The sequence below is a fragment of the Lissotriton helveticus genome, chromosome 3_1, assembly GCF_964261635.1.
Source record: "Lissotriton helveticus chromosome 3_1, aLisHel1.1, whole genome shotgun sequence".
Classification (NCBI taxonomy): Eukaryota; Metazoa; Chordata; class Amphibia; order Caudata; family Salamandridae; genus Lissotriton; species Lissotriton helveticus.
This window is the reverse complement of record NC_136061.1, coordinates 189,211,554-189,237,351: the sequence shown is the minus strand read 5'-3', so window position 1 is coordinate 189,237,351 and position 25,798 is coordinate 189,211,554. Positions and strand designations below refer to the sequence as shown.

Below are 25,798 nucleotides of genomic sequence, written 5' to 3'. Positions count from 1 at the left end.
ATTATAATGCACTTAAGAGTATATGGTATGCGATATCATGGAAACGGCTAAGGGATGGATCCCGAAAGCCGCAGACAGGCTCAGCTCATGCCAGAGCACCATCTCACACGATTCCAAGCACTCTGCCTTCAGGATTGTTAAGGCCTGCCATAGGAGTGACTGATAGGAGATCTGTGTGTCCATATAGGTTTAGATATAGGGATACTATATCTATAGCAGAGGGTGAGTACACCACTCTGCCCCAGCTGTCAAGCAGCCAGTTGTGTCTGATTTAGTTAGTCAGTCCAGGGGTGGCATAATACATGCTGCAGCCCCTGGGAGACTTCTGGGTGCACCTCAACCCTGGGTACAGGGACTTGAGAGGGCCCAGTGCCAATTCAGTACCTGAGTACAATTTGGAGTAGAGAGAACAGCTAGGCTGTGGGTCTGATTAGCAGGCCCACAGCCAGGGAAAGTCGTAAACCAGTGAAGCAAAAAGCAAAAATCTGGGTGATCATAGGATTGCAGACCCTACTCTCCTACACCTGGCATGAACAGAAAGAAGGCAGCCAGTCTCTCTCCCCTAAGCCAATCACAACAAGGCAAGCAGCGTTGTGATGGGTCAGGATGCCGCCCAGTCAGGGGCTTATGGGGAGGCCATGTTCTCTTTGCGCACTCAGGAGTGGGCACATCAGTCCTCCCCTGCCCTGCTCGCAGAGCAGCCCTGCCCACCAGCCCTTCCGCAACCAAACATAAAATGTTAATAACTGAAAATGTTTACCATTTTATGTTTCTGCTTCTTGCACTGCCAGAAAGTAGTGGGGCAACGCTCCTCCGCCCTAGTGGAGGACCCGCCCCCGCTTAGGACCCTGCGGATGAGGTGAGGCTCCATCACGCTTCATAAAAAGCCAGTGTGAGGAGCAGATTTCCTTGACAGGCGGAGGGCCCTCCAAGCATTAGGAGTAGTAGGATGCTTTCTTTATTGGTAGATACAGTTGCGAAGAATGACTGAAGACAAATCACCTGATTCGTACAAAATTCTGAAACAACTTCAGTCACAAGGAGTGAGTATGAAGGACAATGCATGTTTTTAATGCAGAAAGAAACAGCAGTAGAGGTGCCATAGTGTTCGATGAGTGAAGAAGGAGCCAGTCAAGAAAGCTATGTTTCATGAGATCAAGTCACTGAAAGCTATAAGCCTTAGAGTGTTCTGAGCCAATGCATTAAGTTTCCTGTGAAATATGATCCTGACACAGGCTTGAATCGAGCAAAAGGAGGGTTAAACTCATACCAATGAGTATGCAGGTGCTTTACTATGAGACCTAGTGACGGCACCTCCAGAAGCTCAGGCAAGGCAATATGCAAATTACAAACAAATAGCCAAAAAAACATTTAGAGGAGTAAGTTGACAGTGTTACTATCAAGTAGACCTTTTGCTGAAAAATAACTGAAAAAAACCCATTAAGGAGGCTTTGGGCCCATCCCCTTTACCCATTGGTTATTTTGATCAGCCTCTTTCATCCATTGGCTTGATATCTTGTCCATCACGTCTTAGCTCAACCCAGAGGATTATTTCTCTTTCACCTACTGTGAGTGGTGACTAAAAATGCACACTTTTACCCTTAAGGTAGTGCTTGCATTGGACTGCACGAGGGACAAACTTACTACAAAAAGCTCTCACTCCACTCCGGCTGATTTCCTTTTGTCTGTCTGCTTTTTTGTTTCTGCTGCCCACCACTCCCTCTCATTTCTGCCTCCTGTTTTCACCTGTGTGTTCTCTCATCTTTCCCCCCCCCCGTATTCTCCCCATCTGCCAACTGTTGTGTAATTCCTACGAGTTAAATCTTCATAGGCTCTATATTGGCATGGTATTACATCTGCTATGTACCCATGAATAAAACACCTCTGTTTTGTATGATTCATAGGCCTCTACCACAAAGGTAATATCTCGCCCCAGGAGAGGAAGCCCTTGCTGTTGTAACATATGTGTTACTGAATGTAATTTAGTGGAATAACCACTGGTGGTTGCACCATATTTAATGGAATTCAAAGAAGGGAAAACTATAGTTGGGTGATTCTTTTAAAGGTTCAAACTTTAACATCCTTCAGACAAAAATAAGGGATCCCTATTGAGCTGAGGAGGATTATTCTCTAAAACCTTGGACGTCTCTGTATAAGGTGACTATGAACTCTAGGCACACACAGGAACCCCTCAGGAGACCCATCAAATAGGTGCCTGACCTAGAATATTGGTGGTGCCATGTCGTACAGTTCCTACTAATTAAGAAGTACAGTATATTTGGATAACATAAATGTCAGATATTGGGGACTGAGCCCATCCATATCACCAAAGTATGTTGCCCCAATTCCTAGCTCGCTGACAGTGCACCATCTGGACCCCTAACCTTAGAGGGTACTGGATGATGTCTCCAACCTCAGAACATGTCCACTCCAATACCCCAAAAGAAATTGTGGAAACAGACCTACCCTTTTGTTATTACTTAGGCATGCCCAAACGGAGGCACAAGAAATATACAAACTGGTGTTTCAAACATTAATTAAAGCAATTGTTTTCTTGTGTAAAAATATGAGCTGCAATTATTAACAGGACGAAACAAAGAATTGTTAACGCCATTACAAGAATGGTGAAAAAGATAAACAGTTCACCCATAATGACAATAATGTGTGATTATATGATAATGCATATATGAATACTCCTACCCTAAATCTACCTACACTACCAAGAGCATAGTGAGAATACCACCTGCCAGATCTCTTGGGACAACCCAACTCCCCATACCGGTGTATGATGTATCTGGAAACCAGTCTAGTAAAAAGAACAGGCCGCCGTCCTGTACTGGATAGGGATTGGAATCAGCAGGGCTGAATCTCAATCAATGCGTCCCGGATAATCCATAGAAGTGCTCCACAGTGGTACTTACATCAGAGGTAGTTTATATAATCATAGGTGAGTTCTATTCACACTGTGTCAGGGGTGCAATGCTGATGTGATTGTCTTTCCGATTCAGAGATGTCTCCAATCGAACAACAAAAAGCAAGGTTAGTGTGCTCACTGTACCTTAGCCTTGGATAGAGTGGACAAATATCATGATAAAATGCTTACGAAGAAATGTGCTACAAGCAGAATTTTACTAATTATGTTATCATGTACACGCAAAGCATGTAAAAAGTTACCGTCTCATAAGAAGTCAAATTTAAACATGTATTACAAAATGGTGGCTTTTGTTCATCGGCCAATTGAACTCCACAACGCAACCTCTCTTGTTTCTCCTTCCCACTTTCACTAGTGAACTCCTTGTTCCTGCCGGCCCAGCACACCCTCTTGTTTCTCCCTCCTACCCCTCCGTCTCTCATCTGTGGCCCCCAGTTTTCCCCACCACTACGATCTCTCTTTTCTCACTCCCACTTTCCCCTTTGTCTTCCTCATTTCCCCTGCTGCCACCCCCACTCATTCACCTACCCTCTAAATAAATGTAAATGTAAATGTGGAATACTTGTAAAGCGCACTGTTACTCTACCCGAGTGTCCTATCGCTGTAGACCGCTGGGGAACCCGTCCTGGTTTTCCCTGTGAGATGGTCCCTTTCTGGGTATCTCCAGGGTGAAACCAGGCAACCCCGGCGTCTGTGGGGGGCCGTTGTAGAGATGAGGCAAGCTTAATGCCCAGAGTTACCGAGTGTGTTCCCTGGTTAGAGTAGGCACTGAGGCGAGAATTATCAAGTCCATTGACCCTGGTCCAAGACCCTGCCGCGTCAGGAATTGAACCCTGGTCCCAGGCTGTTCTCTGCTTACAGGTCTGCCGCCTCTAACCAGTGAGCCACACCTCTATTACCTCCTGGTGGCTTCTCAATGTTGCTACCAAGACTGGGTGGTTTTTTTTTCTTGTCATTTACAAGAAATGAAAGGCAGTCCATATTGAAGGCTCCCTGGTCTTCAATATGGTCAACTTTTTGTTTCTATATCAAATGAAGGCTAGGTGACAACGGAACATTCATTATAGTTGATTCTTTCTTTTTATATATTATAGAAAGTAAAGGAGGGCTAATATGAAGGCTTTGACATAAAAACAAAAATAGTACTGTAGGTTGTGTTTAAAGAGCTTTATTGAAGTAATTAGAAACATAGGTACCGTATATAACAAAACTTATAAAAAGAATAGCAATAGATTAGGAAACTGAATAAATGATTTGATGGAATAAATAACACAAAAAGAAAAAATCTGTTCGAAATATAAAGATTTTCCAATGAACAAAAGCAATAATAAAAAATTGTACCCACATACAAAATAGCATTTTAAATTTTTTAGTTTTTGTCAGAAGAAGGGAAGATCTTGAGAAGGGGGAAGGAAGACAGAAAAGGAAGAAGAGGAGAGAAGAGAAAGAGAACAGAGAAGGGGGAAAAAACAAAGAAAGAGAAAGAAGAGAGAAAAGAGAATAAAGACATGGCAGTATCTTCATCTAATATTGTGTTGAAACATTAATATTATAATAATAGTATAGTAACTCAAAAAGAAACAGAATGATAACTATACGTGTGACATATAAAAGAGGAAGAAAAGAAAAAGGTACTCATGGTGGTTGAAAAACAAAGGAGCTATCTTGATTGCGTACTGCAGAAGCTGAGGGCGCAGACTGTCTGGTAGGCCCTCTGGGACCGACCAAACCAGTCATGTGCACTCGCCTTTTCTCCATGCAGCCTACATGGAGAAAATGGCCTCCCCATAGGTACCTGACTGGTCGGTGCCTATGGCCATTGCAGCATTGTGATTGGCTTTGGGGAGGGAAGGGAGGCAGTGTGCTTCCTTTTCCTGCAGGAGAGGAGCATAGATGACGCGGGACTGAGCCGGCCAAGGTAAGTTAACTTTATTTTTATTTTTATTTAATTAACACCCCTTCCCCCTCCCCCCCCCCTCGCGCGACCCCCTGCTCCCCCACCCGCCAGTCCTGCCATCGGTGACTGCTCAAAGTAACCATGGCAGATGTACCCTGAGAAAGAGAGAGGGGATACACAGTGATCGAAGCGGTGTCTCTTGCTGACAAGAACTCAGGGAGGCAGCAGCAAGAGCTGGCCTATAGACTCACATTAAACAAACACACACAAACACAGCCACGGTAGGTGTCTCAGAGCAGCCATGGCAGATGCACCCTGACAAAGAGACAGGTTTCTCTTGTAAATCATGCAGAAATATATACAGTGCCGTGTCCAGAGCTACGTAACGTCTTACTCATGCTAGAAACATTTACACCAGCAACAAGGAGCCAGTCACTGACTGACCCGCCTGCGTTTCACAGATCGGGCCCAATGAATGCGTTCCTCGCAGCGGAGCAAACCTAAGAAGTGGAAACTCGAGGTGCTCTGTGCGTACAAGGACGGCCGCGGGACGTGACACTTGGGTTTCTACGGGCCCTTCCCTTCAAGAACCAGACGCTTCCCTGGGTGTACCTCCCCAGCAAACTTAAATATTTACAGCAGCGTAGAAATGCGCCCACACAAATCTTCACAGTGTGAGCATCCTTTCTGGTCCATTCCCCACTTGTCAAGGGTGTCAAGGAAAGCAATTAGTTTGGAAGCGCAAATATTTCCAGGGCCCTGCTGCTGACGTCAGACTCCAGAGGGGGGCGAGCTGAGCCCGGGACAGGGAAAGTTGGTCTCAAGGGCAGTTTTGTTTTTGGAGAATTACTTTTTATTCGTTTTTATTTAAAGTACACTCCTAGAAAACCTCACACTGGCTATAAGGTATAATAAACTGCATCCACTAGTTGTGCAGTAGAGTCAAGTCAAACGAGCATTGGCAAAGTCAGTAAATCAGGCGTCAGCAGCCTACTTTTCGCTTTTCCACTTGTTTGATTATACTCTTACATTTTCAGTGGTGGCTGCTATGTACGGACAAATAAATAAATAAAATCAAACAGACTTACCTTCCTCCACGTCACGCGACGTCCTCCTTCGGTCTTCTGGTAGCCTCCAACGCTCGGCCCAGTTGCTATTCTGAAATTGTTGGCACGGGTTACCTTTCACATTATTGTTTGTTTGCTACTGACTGGTATAATCTGCATAAATGTTTGAAAACTGAAAGGGGGTTTATCTCCGCTTTTTTGGCTTTAAAAGCCAAGAAAGCGGAGATAAATTTATCTCCCTATTACCTAGCTGTCGCTAACACCAGTTAGCGACAGCTAGTAGGAGATAGCGACCATCTTGGGCCCCGCTTTGCATTTCAGTTAAATTTATCACTAATGACATGCAAAGTGGGCATGCCAAGATGTTAGCGACTGGAACATCGCTATCTCCTATTACCAACTTTTGGAGATATTCGCGCTAAGCGCGAATATCTCCAAAAGCTAACACCTGCCCCTGAGCAGTTCTTAGCCATGTTATCCAATGCTAAGTGGATAACATGGCTAAGAGCATTAGCTCGGTAATGTATGAATATCGCTGACTTTTCAGCGATATTCATGCATTTCGGCCGATTTTTATTGCTTAGGAGATAAACCTTGATAATAGCAAGGTTCCTAAGCGATAAAAATCGCCGCAGCTCGGCGATAAAAATATTGCCGCTAAGCCAACATAGCGATAATTATCGCTAGTTGTTGGTAATATGCCCCTGATTGTTGCTTTAAAATTTGCTTTGATGTTATATCATTTTTTGAAGTGTTTTGCTTTCTGTCATTTTTTAATATACATGAAAATATGAAGAATAATGAATAATCATGAATAAATGAAGTTGACCATCTTATTAGATAGTTTGGTCCTAATCTGTTTAAACTAGTGGTGCAGCCTTCGAACTAGCCAGCTAGAAATACTTGTGTGTTTAGTATTTATCGGCCCATTCTAACTGAGTTAAGGACCCACCCCTTGTATATATAACTAGCATTTTTAGAATTTCAATTTGAAATCCAACTTCACCATAAATTAGGATTTTGAATTAGGATTCTAGAGAAACCAAACTTGAATCAGTTATATCTTCCCATTTGGAAAGTACACTTATAAAAGGAAATAATCAATCATTATTTGCAAACCGCTGCTTGTCACCCGAGAGGGTATCCAGGTGCATGCTGCAGGTCTCATTCGAAGAGCCAGGTCTTTAGCCCCTTTCTGAAGTCGGTCAGTGAGGGTGAGGTGCAGAGTTGGTGGGGGCGGGTGTTCCAGGCTTTGGCTGTGAGAAAAGAGAAGGTGCGTACACCAGGGCAGCAGCGGCGTATACCAGGTAATCCCAATGTTATCCTATAGGAGACATAAGCCTTGCTGTTGTGAAAATGAATTTGAGTGCTTTTTAATACCAGTACATGCAAAACTTAAAAGTACATGTCCTGGCTTTTAAATACATTGCACCCTGTCCTCTGGGTTGTCCGGGCCTACCTTAGGGGTGACTTATATGTATAAAAGGGACAGTTTGGGCCTGGCCAAAAGTTTATTTTGCCAAGTCGACATGGCAGGGGAACTTCACTCACAGGCTGTGCAATGACAGGCCAGAGACTTGGTTAAAGGGCTACGTACGTGGGTGGCACAATCAGTGCTGCAGGTCTACACGTAGCATTTAATTTGCAGGCCCTGGATACAGGGAGTGCCACTTTACTGGGGACGTATAAGTAAATTAAATATGCCAACTGGGGATAAACCATTACCATGTTTGGGAGAGAGAGCATAAGCACTTTAGCACTGGTTAGCAGTGGTAAAATGCACAAAGTCCAAATACCGGCAACTAGGTCAGAAAAAGTGGAGGGGGAAGTCAAAAAGTTGGGGGGAAGACCACTTTAAGGATGTCAGGTCTAATACTGTGCATGGCCACCATATATGACGGAAGGTTCCCTTGTCTTTACGGCATCGCCAACAGAGTTCCAACGCTCTTGGGTAGATGCAATGTAGGTGTGCAGGGGTTAGGAGCCATTGGTACATTCCCTTGTATATGGTTTCACACAGTGGGGAATGATTCTGAATGTCTTGAGAATATCTGACCAGAGTGTCTCCCACTTCTCTTTATATGTATCTCTTTGTAGGTCTCCCACCCACATACTCTAGTATGCCAATTGTAGCCCCATCTTGTGCAACTGTAATTTCTTATACATTTTGGTGAGGAATCTTCTGGATCCCTTGTAATTCCGCATGCGTTTCTCATATTGGATATGGTTTCTAGTAGTCACCTCTGCATTAAGTGGATGAAGGGCCTAATGTCTGAGATGGCAATATGGGAGTCTGTCAGTTTTCTGGATGGCACAGTCTGTTTTAGGCTGAGCAAACAATTTGATTTTCCACTGCAGAAAAGGTTTGCTATAGTCCTACACTCACCCCATTCTGGCCCCGGAAAATGTCACCCTTCAATGCTGGAGTTAAATCAAAGATATTTTGGAGTGTGTGATGATTCACAGCACTAAAGCCACTACTTAATCATTACTGGAACCCGGGGACTCCCACTGAATCATTCTTGGAATCCGAGAACCCCCCACTGAGTAATTACTGGTAGCAGGGGACCATGGACTTAGCATTTATGCTCATTTGTACCACAAAAAATACAGAAAGAATAATTCATCAAACAAATATACAAAAGAGGACTTTTTTTTATTCACAAACAAATACCAACAAAATCTATTGTTTTTTATTTTAATGTGAAGGTTGGAGCTTCTCTTAATTAAATTGAGACCATTCATAGTTCATAGCTATATATTCTGTTTAAGGCACTTCCATTGCTCCGATGACTAAATCTGAGGATAGTAACATAATTTTTAGCCTCCAATTTCAAATTCCTTCCCATTTACATAATGTTTTAAAATGTTCAGGTGTACATTCTACTTCTTTATATATATATATATTTCAGTAATCGGTCAATATTATTTAATCTTCTAAGTAGTTCAGACCCCCTGAGGGTGAGAAGTTGGCCTGGTATATGCTGACCACTAATTAAAGTGCGCACCTTGCACCAGTCCAAACAACCCTTATTGATGATTAGGTTAAAGACGGCCTTTAATGAAAGCTAGCCTAGTGGTAGCTATGGAGAGCAGCCTTCAGGCTAAGTCTTGAAGGAATGTAAAGCAGCTTGTTTTACCAGATTAGAACCTCCTGAATGATCAAATGAAAGGAGAACCACACAAGGAATATATAAGACATATGTATTTATTACTAAACACTCTCTGCTAATCTCTTTATGAGATTAGAGAACAAAGCACACAATATTAAATCACTAGAACGACAGTAAATAGCACAATAAGCAGTGGGCTCCAGGGGGAGACCAAACCATATACTAAGAAAGTGGTATAACAACCATGACTTGATTAGACACAGTGCCTAGAGCACGTAGAATGGATGGGACCCCAAGGAACCACCCAAGGTAGTGACACGGGGGACCCATGGAGGACGGGTGCAGTGTGAGACCACAGATGCGAGCTCCGTACAGATATGCAATATTTTTTTATTTATTGACATTTATTTAAGGATGAATATGGAATACTTTTATTCCACTGGTGCTTCGACGTCATGAAAAACCCATTGGTTCTCTATGGGAAAGTCGCGGTTGGAATTTGAAAGATTAAGGACACTTTGGAGAGAACTTTGAGCAAACCCTTTCAAACATAGAAGGTTCTAAGGCCAGCACCCTTGTGAGTACTGGAGTACCTGTGTTACCTAACCCAGGAGAGCCGGGTGCATAGGTGTCAAGTGATATTGGGAATCTTTGTCTTTTTCAATGGCTTGATGTGTAAAAGTGCTGCTGCTGTGAACAGGAAAAGTGTTTGGTGGAATCCAAGCCTGGATTCGAGGTGAGAGGAACCTGAAAGCAAAGGGGACAGAATCTAGGTCACTTCAGGGTGACCAGGGGCTCGGTAGACGAATGGCCACCGATGTCGGGTGCTTCAGGTGAGTTGACGTGATGTTTGACTCTGCAGCCGCGAGGACCAAAAGACGTCGATGATGACCAAAATCCAGAGGTGAGCTGTCCCACGAAGGATGTCAAGTACTGGGGGTCATTGTCCGGATGGAGCACCAACAAGCCTTGGCAACTGCAACCCACGCAGTCAGAGAAAATCAGCTTTGGTGAGGACCAGCAATGTCCTAGGCACTCTCCATGCAATGGAAAGTCAGGTCATGTCTGGAGCAGCCAGGAAAACCCAGGGAAAGTTAAAGTTTCCTTCACAGGGACCCACAGGCTAATGGACCAAGGATCGCGAAGGGACCTCAAGATGAATCACAAAATACCAGCCCACAGAACACTCGTGGAGTGTAGGCTGGAAATCTTCAGTGGAAACACTGCTCGGGGTCAGGACTACAAGTACCGCCTCAGGGGTTGCCAAAAAGCATATGCTGCTGAAAAAGTACGCGGTGCACAGGGGTTTGAGTTGCACGGTCCCCACGGGGGATACGGGCCTCAGAATTGCTGAGAGCGCTGAGATCAACCTTGGAGACTTTGAGATCCCACCTCCTGTGTTGCAGAAATCTTCGGAGTCTTCGGAAGCTTTGGAGATGCAAACCAGCCAGATGCGTTTAGGTGCCTGCTTAGCAGGGGAGTAACTCCTTTACTCCAAGGGAGCTTCTTCAGTCGTCCAGCATCGTGCAGATCATCGAAGTACTTGGTTTCCGTAGCAGAGTTTAGTCCAGGTAAAATCTAAAGTCCTATAGTCAGGGGTTCCTACTTCATACCCAAGGAAGGGGTGGGACAAACTCTGGGGACCCACCAATGGGAGGGTCAGGAGAGATGGGTGGCTACCCCCATGTCCTTTGTCCAGTTTCAGGCCAGAGCAGGAGCAAATGGCCCCTTCAACCGGTTTGAGCTGGACTATGCACAGGGACACCAAATGTGTCCCCAGTGCAGACATCAAAGCACTCCCAGAGTGCACCCACCCAGCCCAATACACTAAAGCCTGACTGGAAGGTGGCCACACTTCCCTGTGACAGGAAGGCTATTGTCAAGCCTTCCCCTGCTCGAGCTTGGCTCAGCAGCAGGCGGGCAGACTCGTGTCTGTGGCTGGCAGCATCCATTTTGTGCTGCCCAGGTTGAGAAAGCTGGTACCAGGTTTACCGGTGTGTCGCATATGTCCCTTAAGAGGTTGGAATCATACCTCCCCACCAGTTACTGGTGGGGAGGTATGATTCAAAGGTGTATGACACCAAACACAACATGTTTCTATGCAGCCGTTTTAAAGTCAGCATTTACCACAAGGTTATAATGCACTTAAGAGTTTATGGTTGGCTGCATCACAAACAACCCCTGAAAATGAAATGAATGAAATGAATGAAATTAAATGAAATTAAATGAAAAGAACATTTTTATAGCGCGAAGGCTACCCTGAGGCGTCCTAGCGCTGCGGATAAACGTGTGTGGAAAAGCAGTAGAGACCTAGTCTGATTTGTTGAACAGCAGAGTTTGGCCGAGTTGTGGGAGAACGAACGCCCCCCACACCTGGCTCTCTTGATCCTGGGTACTGTGACACGGAAGGAGGAAGCTTATCTAAGCTGTCTGTTGGGGTGGTAGGGGGTGATCAAAGAATGATTGATGGTGGCACCCGTTTTCCAGAAAGCTCGGTTAACGATGCACAGGGCCTTGAATACAATTCTTGCCCTGACCGGGAGCCAATAAAGTTTCTTGAGTTCGGTCTTGACAGGGATGCGACGAGGGATCTGGAGGACGGTTCGTGCTGCACAGTTCTGGATGACCTGGTGCTTGTTTAAGGTGGACTGGGGGGCCCCTAGGTAAAAGGCATTCCCAAAGTCCAAGCGGGACAGAATGAGACCCTGGATCATGATCTGTCTGGCCTTAAAGGGAAGTAGGAGAAGGATTTTCCGGATAAGCCTGAGTATACTAAAGCAGATGGCTGAAAGTTTGGCAGCTTGGTGGTTAAAATTGAAAGACTTATCCAGCCAGATGCCAAGGCTCTTAATTGTGTCCTTGGGTATGGGGGTGGGGGGGTGTGGGGGGGGGGGGTCCAAGACATGAAGGCCAGAGGGGGTCAATAGTAGGATTGGGGGAGTTACCTAGGAGCATCAGCTCGGTTTTGTCTCCATTTAGTTTGAGACATGATGATGTCATCCATGTGTTCACTGCTTCTAAACAATCCCTGAGATTAGCTTCCGAAGGCTGCAGAGGGTCTCTGCTCATGCAGGAGCCCCCTCTCACATAAAACCCAGCACCCTGCCTTCAGGATTGATAAGGCCTGCCATAGGGGTGACTGATAGGTTTATATGTGCAGTAATATAGAATATAGTGAACTTATATCTAAGTAAGGGGTGCATGCACCACCTTACACAGGCTGCAGTAGCAGACTTGTTGTGTCATTTTGAATGGTTTCCCAGGGTTTGCATAATACATGCTGCAGCCCCTGGGAGGCCTCTGGGGTACCTATGCCCTGGGTACATAGTATACCATATACCAGGGACTTAAAAGGGTACCCAAGAATCCAATCTAGAGTGTACCTAAAGTACATGCAATCAATTTAGAGGAGAAAGCAGCTAAACTGGGGTCCTGAATAGCAGGATCCCAGTCAGACTAGTCAAAAACCAGCAAAACACCAGTAAAAAAGTGGGGGTAACCATGCAGTCACATTTCACCTTCCTACACTGAGCACGCTTTGCAGGTCCCCTGGGGTCAATGCACCAAAGGTTACAAACCACTGCTCTATGGCATCCTGTCCCCATTCTAGGAACTTCTTTAGTGTCTATGAGCCTTCTAACCAAGTGTACTATACAAAACAGGGTTTACTCCTTTAAAGCTTATGGGGAAGGGAACAATATAAACAGAACCCCTCTGATCAACCACCATGAATTCAAAGCTTTAATGTTGAATAACCATAATAAAATGTAAGCAAATGCCTGAATATGTGTTATTTCCACATATTTTATACAATTTCAAGGAATTATATGCACTCTAGTTGTATTTGACATTTAGACAAAGAAAGTATTTCAATATTTACACTGCACAAAATGATTGCTTACAAACAAGAACACTAACACATATAGAAAAAATACTTATAAGTAAACATGTCACATGAAAGTTTCTACAGTGTCCCCATTTACAGCTCTCTGACTGCGTTTAACAAAACAAGAACATACAATGTAAGGCTGTTTTTCAACATAATCACCAAAAAAGTCTCAGGGCGGGGAAAATCTATTAAATTGGAAATAGCATCATCCAAACATTAAAGTGTTCATATAGTTCTGTGTAAGACACACACATGGGTGAATCTTTGCAAATTCATCAATCAAAAATTCCTCCATGCCCCCTCATGTTTACCTCTGACTCGTTTCGACCTCCTTCACAATGGGGCTTATTAATACGAGGTCATCATCAGGGCGTTTACACACTTGATACTGGACACTGGATGATCAAGAACATAAATATAACGGCTATATGTAAGCGTACCATGAAATAAAAGAAAGTAAATAACAGAGTTTGAAATCTATGTACAAACCCACAGGTGATTTATGTGAAGTTCAGTATTATTAAAGAACTCCTGCAAGGGATCTTGAATCCCTATGGAAAAATCATTTCCAAATGAGAAACCTACCCAAATGAGAAAGCCTCATTCTCAGTTACCCAACACTACTAGGTGAAGAGATTTGAAAAACTCACCCGCGTTAATCTCCTTTTTTGGGCTGTGCGGTGCCACAAAATCAAAAGCACATGTACCGCTGTTATTTGAGGAAGTAGATTTAAAAAGGGGGAGGAAGCAGCAAAAACGCTTATAGTGGTTTGAATGGCTACACCAGTTTGTAAATAACTTGTGGCGCTGCGGTCTTCTTGCTAAATTGCCTTGCCACATTTGATTAGAGCGTGTCTTTTAGAGGAGACAGCTTTTTTTAAGACTTCCCCAATGCCGTGGATCTCCCATGTACTCCGAGTACGTACATGTATGTGCAACTGGTCTTCTTCTAATAGCAGTTTTGAGTTCAGCGTACCAACCAACGCCTTATTCTTACATCATGGGTTATGGGGGTAAGTTGGGAAATATAGTTGTGTTTGTCTACATTACCGTGTACAGAAAAAACAGTAATTACATTACCATCTGGGATAATAATGAGGCGCATAGACAAATCCATTCCAATTAAAAACACCAATAGACATGGGCACATTTGGCATTATTACTCATGAGGAGAAGACAATGAGGGGGTCACCAGAAGAAGAACGAAAACCTCTAGGTCTACATAGATGCAAGTGGAACATGTAGTATGATTTTCATCAGAGAGTAAGTTTAATTTCCATTGAATTAAAAACAGAGCCCAATCATCTTGTGTGGAATCCCAGCATCATATGAGCTTCTTTCCTTAAAGAAGCTTTGTCCATGTTAGTGTTGCTTGACTACAGTAAGACCCTTACTTATTTATGTTATGTTATGTTATTTTTGATTTCTATAGCGCACGGCTACTCCAATGGAGTGTCCCGGCGCTTTTATTGGCAGCTCGTAAGCATAGAAACATAACACAGTAGGATAAAAGAGGAGACAGGGGATACAAAGAAGGAACAAACTTAAAGGGCAAAGAGTCAGGTTTTAAGGCCCTTCCTAAAAGCCAGCAGATCAGGGATACTGCGTAGAGTCAATGGCAAGGCATTCCAAAGCTGCGATGCCTTCAGCTTAAAGGAGCGACCCCCTATGCGGGCCCTTTTTACTCGAGGGACCACCGCAAGGAAGAGAGATTCAGATAGCAGGGATCGGGCCGGGCGATAAAAGGTCAGCCTCCGTTGCAGATATTTCGCGCCCGAGGCGTAGAGAGCCTTATGAGCCAGTGTCAACGCCTTAAAAGCTATCCGCTTCCGGACAGGCAGCCAATGAAGCGACTGCAAAAGACTGGACACTCTGGCTCGCCTGTGAAGGCCGAAAATAGCCCGAGCCGCCGAGTTCTGCACCACCTGAAGGCGCTGTAAAAGATACTCCGGAAGGCCCAGGTATAGGACGTTGGAATAATCCAATCTGGAGCCAATTAAGGCCTGCACGGTGACCCTCCTGTGCTCTTCTGAGAGCAGAGGCAGAAACTTCCGGAGCATCTTGAGGAGGCCGAGACATGTTCCCGTAAGACCGAGGATCTGAGATCTCATTGTCAGACCATTGTCGATCTTAATTCCCAGATTTTTTGCCTGCTGGGAGGAATGTGCAGGAGGGAACATATTAATCGGCCACCATGCCTGCCAATCAGGGTCAGAAGAGCAGCCGAAGAAGAGAACCTCGGACTTACCTGAGTTGCACTTGAGACTGTTCAGCTGGAACCATTTGAACACAGCCCCAAGGCACTCACGAATACTCTCTCCGTCGAAATCCTCTCCTTTCCCACACGTAAAGAGGAGCTGGGTATCGTCGGCATAGGATACGATCTGGGCCCACTTGAAAGAAAATAAAGAGGTCGGGATACCATAGAGAGAATTATGGTGCATCTTGGCATCACAAGAGCTATGGTTTTTCAAGATATATTACTGAAGTATATCACATTTTAGTCTTGCAATTAGTAAACTCAACGTGCTTAATAGTGAAATTGCTATAAATAAACTGGTCGCCTTCTATCGTGCTCTCACATATGCCAATGTTTTGGTGGCCCTTTTTGTGAGGGAGCCACATCATTGCTCTTAGCGCTTGTGTTGGTCTAAGTCCCTCAGTATTCAAATAGACCAATAGATTCTGATTTCTCTTTATAGCGAAGAATGTTTCCTTTTGAAAGTGCTCTAAAGTTGAGACTAAGGATGAGATTTACTAAGATTTTACGTATTGTTTGCGTCACAAAGTGATGCAAATCGACGCAAAATCCTTTTTTGGTTTCGCCTCATCGAAAGCTGCGCCGCGCAGCTTTTCGGTGAAGGCGAAAACCTTTTGTTTACCAGTATGTGGCTTATTCCCGCCTCTCTGTCTCATTGGCTAGCTCCATAAATGGAGGCTAGCCATTGGAAGAGAGAGGAGTCCGTCATTGTCCGAGGCGATTCGTGGGCGTTTCCATACATTTTTTCCCTCTCCGCCCCTTTTAAAACGTCATTGCGGCGGTGGGCGGTGTTTTTTTTTGTGGAAGGTTTGTTTTGGTCATTTGGTCAGATGGCGGCTGGGCAGTAGCTTACTTGAGAAGCTATGCCGTGCCGTCTTGAACCAGCGTGTGCCTGTTCCCGCCCCCCTCCCGCTGTTCGTGTGCCCGTTAAAGCCCCCTCCCCCCCGCTGTCCTTGTGCCTGTTCTCTCCCCCCCTCCCGCTGTCCTTGTGCCTGTTCCCGCTCCCCCTCCCGCTGTCCTTGTGCCTGTTCCCGCCCCCCTCCCGCTGTCCTTGTGCCTGTTCCCCCCCTCCCGCTGTCCTTGTGCCCGTTGTCGCCCCCCTCCCGCTGACGATTATTCACCTCCCGCTGGTACACGTATTGTGGCTGTTAATAGCACTAGAGAAGTTATGTTTTTTCGCAGCACCTACCGACCCTGTTCCTCTGAAGTCCCAGGCCCCCTGAGATGGACTGTCCTTAGGAGGGCACTGCTAGGAGCACTTCAGTGACTCTCAGGAGGGCAGCGCCAGCGGTGATCTCACTGCGCTGCATTATCACCATAGATGAGTCATGGGCGAGGTGTGTTACCGGGAGAGACAGTGGGACTCTCCGCGGCCTCCCACCCACTCAGCAGTAGCTCTAGCCCGGCCTTGCCCCCCCCTCAGGGTGAGTCACAAGCTGGGCACTCCCACCTTCTTCCAGAGCAACGCCCGGGTGCTGCCCACGGGTTATATCCCAGAATGCAAAATAAGAACTGGTTGCCACAGTTACGGTTATTGTTATTGTTAGTGTGGTGCTTAATGGAGGCATAGGCCTATACCCATGTGGCCATGTGTTGGGTGGTTTTTGCAGTTACATTCTGAAAATGCATAATTTTTAATTATGCAAATATGCTGTACCTAGACAAGTAGGCATTGTAGCCACAACAACCCCTCCCTCCACGTTTACTCTCTTGGGACCACCTGAAAGCAATTAAGTTTTGCAATGAACACTAAGCCAACCAAAAAAAGAGAAACCTAAACCTGCCTAGAGAATTGTATTGCGAACGTACGTTGTCATTTTATTTGGTAGAAATCCCTTTTAAAGTACACCTAAATGCTTTTATTTTTCGTTATGTCTTAGAGTAAAGTTTGAGTTTGCATTTGTTTTGTAGTTTCCATCAACCCATGTCTGTTTCTTGTGAAGTTGGGTGATTTGAAGCAGTGATGTGTACGTAGTTATAGTTTCTAATGACTATAACAGTGTATGTTGTCATAGTGTTTTTGTGTATCCCTCCTTTTCAAACAACATGGTAACCGTGTTTAAAATTTAAAGCACAATGACCGGGTGGCCGGAAACGAGGGCCCTCCTTTTGAGAATTATTTCCCAAGACTCCCTCAATGTGTTTATTACTCTAATTTAACAATGCTGGTAGTATCCCTCATCTCGTTATATGTATTTGTAAGTACGAGAATAGTGGCTCCCATCCTAAGCATTTTAGATGATTAGAACTATAACAAAAAATACAGAAACAGCATTCCTCAAACAATTAAATATTTTATTTAATTCACAAACAAACATAAATACATCTAAATTCTAATTTCAATAGTAAGATTGAAGCTTTTCCAAATTTAATTGAGGACACTCGTCATCCATCCTATATTCTGTTAGTTGCACTAGCACTGCTCCCACATATCAATCCGAGGTTACGAACTTTATTTTTATCTGCCAATTTCAATCTCCCTCACATTTACAGAACTGTTTAAAATGTTAAATTGTACATTTTGCTTCTTTAATTGTATACTATTTTATGAATCTGTTAATATTATTTAATTTTCTAAGCAGTCACGGAATCACTGAGCAGGTTAACTACAGGTTAAGAATCTCTGTACTAGAATGTTCTCGCTTATTCATTTGCTTCCTATCAGCGAGTGCTGGGCAGCATTTCTGTATTACATCAAGAATGTGTCCTTGGGGGTTGGGCTTGCAACTTAACCACAAATGTGTTAAGTAGACAGAGAGTACTGATTATTATTTTTCTATTAACATTGCTAGTGTGCCTATTTATCTGCAAATCTTTGCTCATGTGTGGTGTTTAGGTACAAAAACACCACCACATGATCTGGCTTTGGGAGGTCTCTCTGATGGTCCTAAAAGACTGATGCGATCTTTTTCCTTCCCTCTTCTCAGTCGTGTGGGTGTGTGTGGCTCTGGGTGTGTGGGTCTGTGTGGCTCTGGGTGTGTGTGGCTCTGGGTGTGTGGGTGTGTGTGGCTGTGGGTGTGTGGGTGTGTGTGGCTCTGGGTGTGTGTGGCTCTGGGTGTGTTTGGCTCTGTGTGTGTGTGTGTGTGGCTCTGGGTGTGGGTGTGGCTCTGGGTGTGTGGGTGTGTGTGGCTCTGGGTGTGTGGGTGTGTGTGGCTCTGGGTGTGTGGGTGTGTGTGGCTCTGGGCGTGTGGGTGTGTGTGTGGCTCTGGGTGTGTGGGTGTGTGTGTGTGGCTCTGGGTGTGTGTGTTTGGCTCTGGGTGTGTGTGTGGCTCTGGGTGTGTGTGTGTGGCTCTGTGTGTGTGTGTGGCTGGCTCTGGGTGTGTGTGTGTGGCTGGCTCTGGGTGTGTGTGGGTGGCTGGCTCTGGGTGTGTGTGTGTGTGGCTGGCTCTGGGTGTGTGTGTGTGGTAGTAATTGCTGTCTGCTGAGCTCGTCCAGTAGGGTACAATAGGTCTTACATTTGCGAGAGATTACGCTGTTGGCAATGTAAATGACAATGCCATTTATTTGTCTGTTTTCAAATCCAACACATAAATAAAAATGTTGTCATTTACAATGCCAATAGCTCTAACTTTTGCAAAGGCGAAACCGTTGCATTGTAAATGCTTGTTTCTGATTACTTTCCACCACTAAACTTGTTTAGCACTGGAAATAACATGAAAGAAATCCAAAGGGGGCATTCCATGGGTGGAGCATGGGCGTTCCCATGCAACCACCCAAGGTTTCTGATGCTAAACGCTGTTTACTAAATAAAGTAGCCAGTGTTTTGCGTCAGAAAACAGCACCCTTTTGAAGTGGGGGCAACAAAGGAGAAATGCTTTAATTTCTCCTTCCTTTTCCGACACACATAAAAACAGGGAAAAGGCTTCAAGTCAGTCTATGCATAGTATTTTGTACTACCGTCCAGTACAAAACCCGAAGCTACGGAGATACCCTTGCACTATGACACACAGGTGTCTCTGTAGTGCACGTCAGCTGATTTCAGCATCGGCAAAAGGTAAAGGGGAGCAGAGTGCCATATTTCTGTAAATTTGGCGCTCTCCTCCTTTCTCCTTTGCTCGCAGCGCAGCATTTCCAGCTGCTAGACTGCGCTGCTTGATTAAGCTGTAAATCTGGCCCTAAGTTCCAGTTCTTCCTGACCATCTTTTGAATGGCATTGGTATATGGCCTAAGTTATAGGAGGCAATCTCATGCTGCATACATACCACGCCCTTTTCTTGACCTATTATAAAAGTTTCTGTGGATATTGCCGCTCTCTTAGTTTTGATAAAAGTAGACCTGAGTTATAAAAGTAATAATTTTTCGAAGTACAATTTTGACGAATACGTAAAAACTGACTGTAGGGAAGGTTATCTGTTAGGTTCCTTTGATGGATGCTGAAATAATGAAGGAAGGTGATCCTGTCAGTTTAGTTTGTGTGCAAGGTTGTGAATACACTTCCATCTTTATGATTGATGGTAAGGTCCAAAAAAAGAACCGTGTCTTTACTATAGTTCATTGTATGTCGACATGTCTTTTATATAAGGAATTCATGGAGACCTGACTCAGTTCCTTTCCAAACCAAATAAATATCGTTGATAAATTGTTTCCAAGTGATTATATAGTGTGTAAAGGGATTTGCCCAAATATCCATTTTCCTTTGTATTTCACCATAAACATTATCACCATTTCAGGAGCAATGCTTTGAATTCATGGTGGTTGGGGGGGTTTCAGTTTATATGGCTATAATCTAAGTGTAGGCATAGCCATAGATTCAATACAGGTGCTGGTCACTGGGTCTCTACTCCTACAAAGTATTTCCTAGTTCAGTTCAATAGTTCGTCCCCTAAACGGGATTGCATAAATATCAGGGCATGTTCATGGAGCAGAACACTCAGGTGTTTACCTGTGCGGCCCTGTTACTTGCTCATATGCTGTGGTCGTGTTACCCTGGCAAGCAGTCTCCTGACCAGCGCTTTTAGGAGCAATTCAGTAGCAGCGATTCCACAGATGCAGGCCGGTGGCTTCATTTGCCACTCATGCCACAGCAGGTGAAAAGCATGGCAGCCGTGAGACCAGTCCTGGCAAATATGGCCTCTAGGCCCAGATCCGATGGGTGCTCGTGGTGACCAGTTGTGGTCTCTGGTCTGGGATCACATGGGGCGCTCCTCTGGCAGTTGCTGCCTCCAAGATCAGGCTTCTGCTTTGGGGGCGATAGCAGTGCTCCCAAAGATTGGCTCAGAGTAAGGCAGCAGCAACACCAGGCCTTCTGGCATTGTAGGGGTGCCAGACACCATATGGATACCGCTGTGCCTTGATTTCTGGATGTATTCCTTATGGCAAAGGTTGGTTCGCGCTACACTTCCAAGGGCAGCCAATATGTTCTAGGTGTTCTGCGCACTGGGAACACATCTGTTTTCCTCCTAGACCATCTCTCCTCCTGCAAGTCAAGTACTCTCCTCCCCTCACTGATCAGGTAGGCTTCAAGGTGCTGGGTAGACCTTCAGCTTCTCCAGCAAGCTGTGCAGATTTCAGGCGAAACCCCCTCATCTCTGGGAAACTGCTGGTCAGGCAGTCACTAGTCCTGGTCACACATCAGCTCGTTGAGTACTCTGTGGAGAGGAACTTGGAAGTGGAACAAAGTGGAGAGGCTTGGATCACACTATTATACACGTTTTCCAGACAAGTTAACAACTGGTTTGGGGTGCTTTTCTTTTTATTTTCAAACCACAATAAGAGAGATAGGGTATACTGCTGTCGCCCTTCTACCCCAAACTAGCTAATTGAAATAACAACAAAAGAGCGATGTGATTGGGTGCCTAAGGTACTCAATCAAAATGTCTAAACAAGGAACTAAACCCAGTGGATGAAACAACACACAGTTAGATGTAAAAAGAACCCTCACTCACCACCTTTTGGTGACATGCTTCATCATTGGGTTCTCACTGGAAGGACTAAATGTCCTCCCAGTGTGCTACTACGCCTGCTTACAGCGGAGCGGGTTAAGTGTGTGTTGAGTAGTGCTAGACAAACAAGTGTGAAAATGTGCAAGGATTTAAAAAATGCCGAGTTGTGACTATCAACAACTTTATTAAGAGTCCAACTCGCATTGGTTAAAACAAATGAAAAAGGGGGACTATTACCGTGGTTCTATTATTGAAAACCAATAGTCCAGAATAAAATGGTCAACATGTTTCTGCAATGAGCCAAAAAATTGCTCTGCATTCGTCAGGACCTTCAAAAAGATCTCCCGGCGGTATGCACGCGCTAAGGCGCACCCATCCGTGAAGATATCAATGTGAAAAAGTAAAGTGAAATATATTTTTTTCCGTTACTCACGGTATTACCCGTGGGGGCACTCACAGTATTTACTGGAGTCCGGATTCTGTGAAAGGGAAAGTATATTGACAGGTTAAGCAGTTAGCGTCATACATTATTTATGGTTATAAATCCAACCCTTCACCATGTACCAAGGGTTTAGTGCCAAGTTTAATTCTTAATCCAATTTCTAAGCCTCAAGGGAAGGATAAACGTATTACAACCCAGCAGACCCAGATCGTGACCAGAAACCAACCAGTAATTTTATCAATAATACCGATATTATTACAGAGTAATGTCATTTCCTCTATAACAGCTCCCTAATGGAGTATCATTGTGATGACTGTAAATGTCTGACCCCATTGTTAAATGTTGTCCGGGAATATTACAATTCTAGCAGTGCATACTGACTATATCAAAGGTGGATTCTGGTTAAAAAGGACAAAAACGGCTACTCGGTGTGGGTGTGCACAGGAAATGTCAGCACAAAGTTCTGGGATCCACAGCTGAACTTTACATGAGAGGTGTGTGTAGTATATCCTCTCTCTTACAGAGAGAAAAGGGTTTGGCCAGATTACTGATTCACAATACTTCTGTACGCTGCTCCCACCGCTTTTCATGATTCACTCAGGGCATGGACAGTAGCCCTATCCGCATTAAGGGGGCATTCATTCTGAGCCCCCTCCTTGCCACAGAGCAGGTTTTGGACCTTGTATTACCAGGGACATGCCTAGGAGTCCGTGCACAAGCAGGATTAGCGCAATTCCAGGCTAAAATAAAAGTCAGGATACCTGTTTCGCGTACACTGTCTACACCCCTAGCTTTCGAATTTCCAAAAAAGTCTGCATCCTCTCTGCCTCACTCTTGGCACCCCTAGCCTACCACCTTATAAGTAGATTACACTCTTTGCTGCCTCACTCGCTACACCTGCAGCTTCCTTACTTCTGAAAGGGACTGTATCTTCTCTTCCTCACATCCTACACACCTACATCACCTACTTCTGAAGAGGGCTACACCATTTCTGCCTCACTCGCCACATTTCTAGCATACTTATTTCTCAAGAGACTACACCCTATCTGTATCATGCGATACAACTTTAGCTTACTTCTAAAAGGAACTGCATGCATCCCTGTCTGTCTCACGCACTACACTCTTAGCTTACATACTCCTGAAAAATACTACATTCCACTCTGCCTCATTTGCTACTCCCTAGCTTACTTATTTCTAAATGGGACTACACCCCTCCTGGCCCCACTTCCTACACAACTAGCTGACTTACCAACAACTACATTCCTCGCTGCCTCACTCTCTACACCTGTAGCTTTATTACTTCTTAACTTCTTCGGTGCTCATGACGAGCCCAGCTCGTCATGAGTCACAGTGGAGTTGTGCTCATGACGAGCTGGGCTCGTCATAACAGCTGCGCTCCGCCCACGCGCGATTGATTCCCCGTCTGTGCAGGCGAATTAATCAGTGGGCGGAGTGGTGACGAGCCCAGCTCGTCATGAGCACAGCTCCACTATGACTCATGATGAGCTGGGCTCTTCACGAACACAGCAGCGCCGTGCTCACCCCCGCCCCCCACGCACAGTGGGGGAATTACCCCCACAGCGAAGGGGTTAAAAAATCTGCTACCTCTCTGGCTGACCCTTTACACCTCTAGCCTTCTTCCTTTTAAACAAGACTACACTCCTCACTGCCTCACTCACAACACTGCTTGCTTGCTTACTTCTAAACATGACTATTCCCCCACCTCGACTCACTCCCTGCATTCCTAGCTTATTTACTTCTAAAAGGGTCTATGACCCTCTCTGCCTCACAATCCGTTTTCTTAAAATAAACTACACCCTTATCTGTCTCATAACCTACACACCGCAATTACTTCTGAAATGAAGTACATTCCCTCTCTGCCTCGCTCCCTATACCTTTAGCTTACTTACTTCAAAAGCAGACTAGTGAGCCAATCCTTAGCATACTGTAGGCATCCTTAACATATATGTAATTGCCCCTGGCATAATGGTGTCCCTGGCACAAGGTGCTCATTATTACTTTTTGTGGGCATTTCTGAAATGCATGTGTCTATCCCCGGCATAATGGTGCCCCTCTCATAATAGTGCCCATAGTTTACAAATTCTGGACATTGCTGGTATAATGGTTGTGTAAATCCACGCCCTATATAATGATAAATAAGCATGTAAGGCAGAACCCATCCATGTTTAGCAGTTGTACATGTATTGTATTGTATTGTAACGGTATTTACCAGGCGTCAGAGCACTTTTTCGGTGAGTAGCACGCCACTCCAGAACCCATTCAGGATTAGTGGTGAATTAGTATAGAGAAAATATGAAATTAATTTGGATGGAGAAGGATAGTGGAAGGATACAGAAGGGGAAAGGGTTTCCCCGGGACTGAAGACACATGCTTACACCAACACATAAATATGCCACATGCGCGCCCACTTTGGTTTTTCCTTTTCTTTTCTTATTCTTTCTTTTCTCTTTCTTACAAGGTTGTGACCTAGAGGTCTATTACTTTTTACACAGTTTTTTCTAGTTGTTAAGACGCTATGAATATCAACTTATCCGAATCTTGCTCCTTTATATAACGACGTTCACCAATGGCACTACCTGCAACGCTGAATCACGCACCCGCTTTCCGGCGTAGGCGGAGTGGAATACACAGCTAGGTCATTACACCTCATTGACAGGCGCCCACCAGACCTGAGAAGCGCAGGTTGTATGCCTATAAGGCTGTACACTCTCTAAAACCAATTATAATGCACGCACCTTTTCCACTCGCACAGATTATGCTAGAAGCCTTACCACATAATCCCGGCTCACAAACTACCCTTTCTATTTACAATGGAGCTTTCTCTTCTGAGACACATGACTTCTCCTTACCATGATAGGGTCCTTGTGTCTTTTTTTCTTCTTTTTTTACTTTTATTTTCCTTTTTTTTAATACATTTTATTGTTTCATGCAAGGAAAAACAGAAATGGACAGTCACTGTTTGTAAAATACATAAATTGAATACATTCTCAGATTCGTACACAACCTAAATCCACTCGGCAATTGGCACCCAAATTCTCGCTCCCATAGCCCTCCTTTTAGCCCCTTTAAATGTATACATAGCAGATTCAATGTTATACATAAATAATAATCTTTCCCGCCAATTAAAAAAAGACGGGGGGTTAGGGTTGATCCATTCCCTTGTAATACATGCTCGGGCAACCGCCATACACACAAAAAGAAAACAGGGTAATGGTTTAGATCTTGGAGTGCCAGAGCTTAGACCAATTAATACCATCTCTGCAGTTACATCAATATTGCTCTTGACAATAATCGTCAACATTTTTTCAATTTGGTGGAAAAATTCCCCAAGCTTGGGACATTGAAAGAACATGTGTACTGTGTCAGCTGCGTGCAAACCACACCGATTACACTTCGTGCCTACTGCAATACTCCATTTTACAACTTTACTAGGAGTATAATAAAGGTCATGAATACACATAAAATGCTGAGATTTCATCATCCCTGTTATTAAGAACTCAGAGGCAAGCTTAATTGATTCATGGACATCTATTTCTGATATCCCCAATTTGCTTACCCACTTCGCCTGACAGTTATCTAAATCATCCACAAATTCCTGCAGCAAACATGAATACAAAATACCAATTGATGTTTTTTTATGTAAGTGCTCCAAAAGGGGGACTTTATTCATACTAATAACTGCAAAGTATGGTAAATTTTAAATAAAGCTACGGACTTGGAGGAACTTAAAATAATCATTTTTATTCAGGGAGTTCTTACTCTGTAACTCCTGAAAAGACGCCAACTGGCCATCAAAAAACAAATCCCCCAAATAACATACTCCTTTCAACTTCCAGCTAATGGCAGATAAATCACAAAAAATAGCAGAAGGTAAAAGACCAGAGGCAGCAAAGGGTGTATATGCATTCAATTTAGTTAAACCCAGATGCTTCCGAACCATTTGCCATACACCAAATGCTGCCTTCAATGTCTTAAATCTCGTTTTTTTATAGTAGCTAAGTTCTATCACTCTAAGAAAACAGCCTTTCATTCCTTCTCCCATAAGCATCTCATAAATAGACGGAGTGTTGCACACAGAAATTCGGGCTCTGTCCCCAATGATCAATGGGCTAATAGCTTGGAGAGTCGCCGCAATGTAATAAAAAAGAAAATACGGGACATTCCACCCACCACATTCCTTGGTGAGGATCATTTTTTTATAGGCTTTGCGCTGTCTTTTATATCCCCACAGAAATCTGGATGTTACCCTTTCTAATTTTTTAAAGCAGGAGGGGGAAATTCCACAGGTATTGTGC

General features: G+C 44.4%; 1 protein-coding gene across 1 annotated transcript in view; it reads left to right on the top strand.

The window, feature by feature from the left end:
* Positions 1-23,973, top strand: part of LOC144822783 (homeobox expressed in ES cells 1-like) — a 108,023-nt gene extending 84,050 nt beyond the window's left edge. The window contains exon 5 of the mRNA XM_078680651.1: positions 23,962-23,973. Within this exon, the coding sequence (XP_078536777.1) occupies positions 23,962-23,973 (12 nt within the window). The remainder of the gene's footprint in view (positions 1-23,961) is intronic.
* Positions 23,974-25,798: the final 1,825 nt, after the last annotated feature.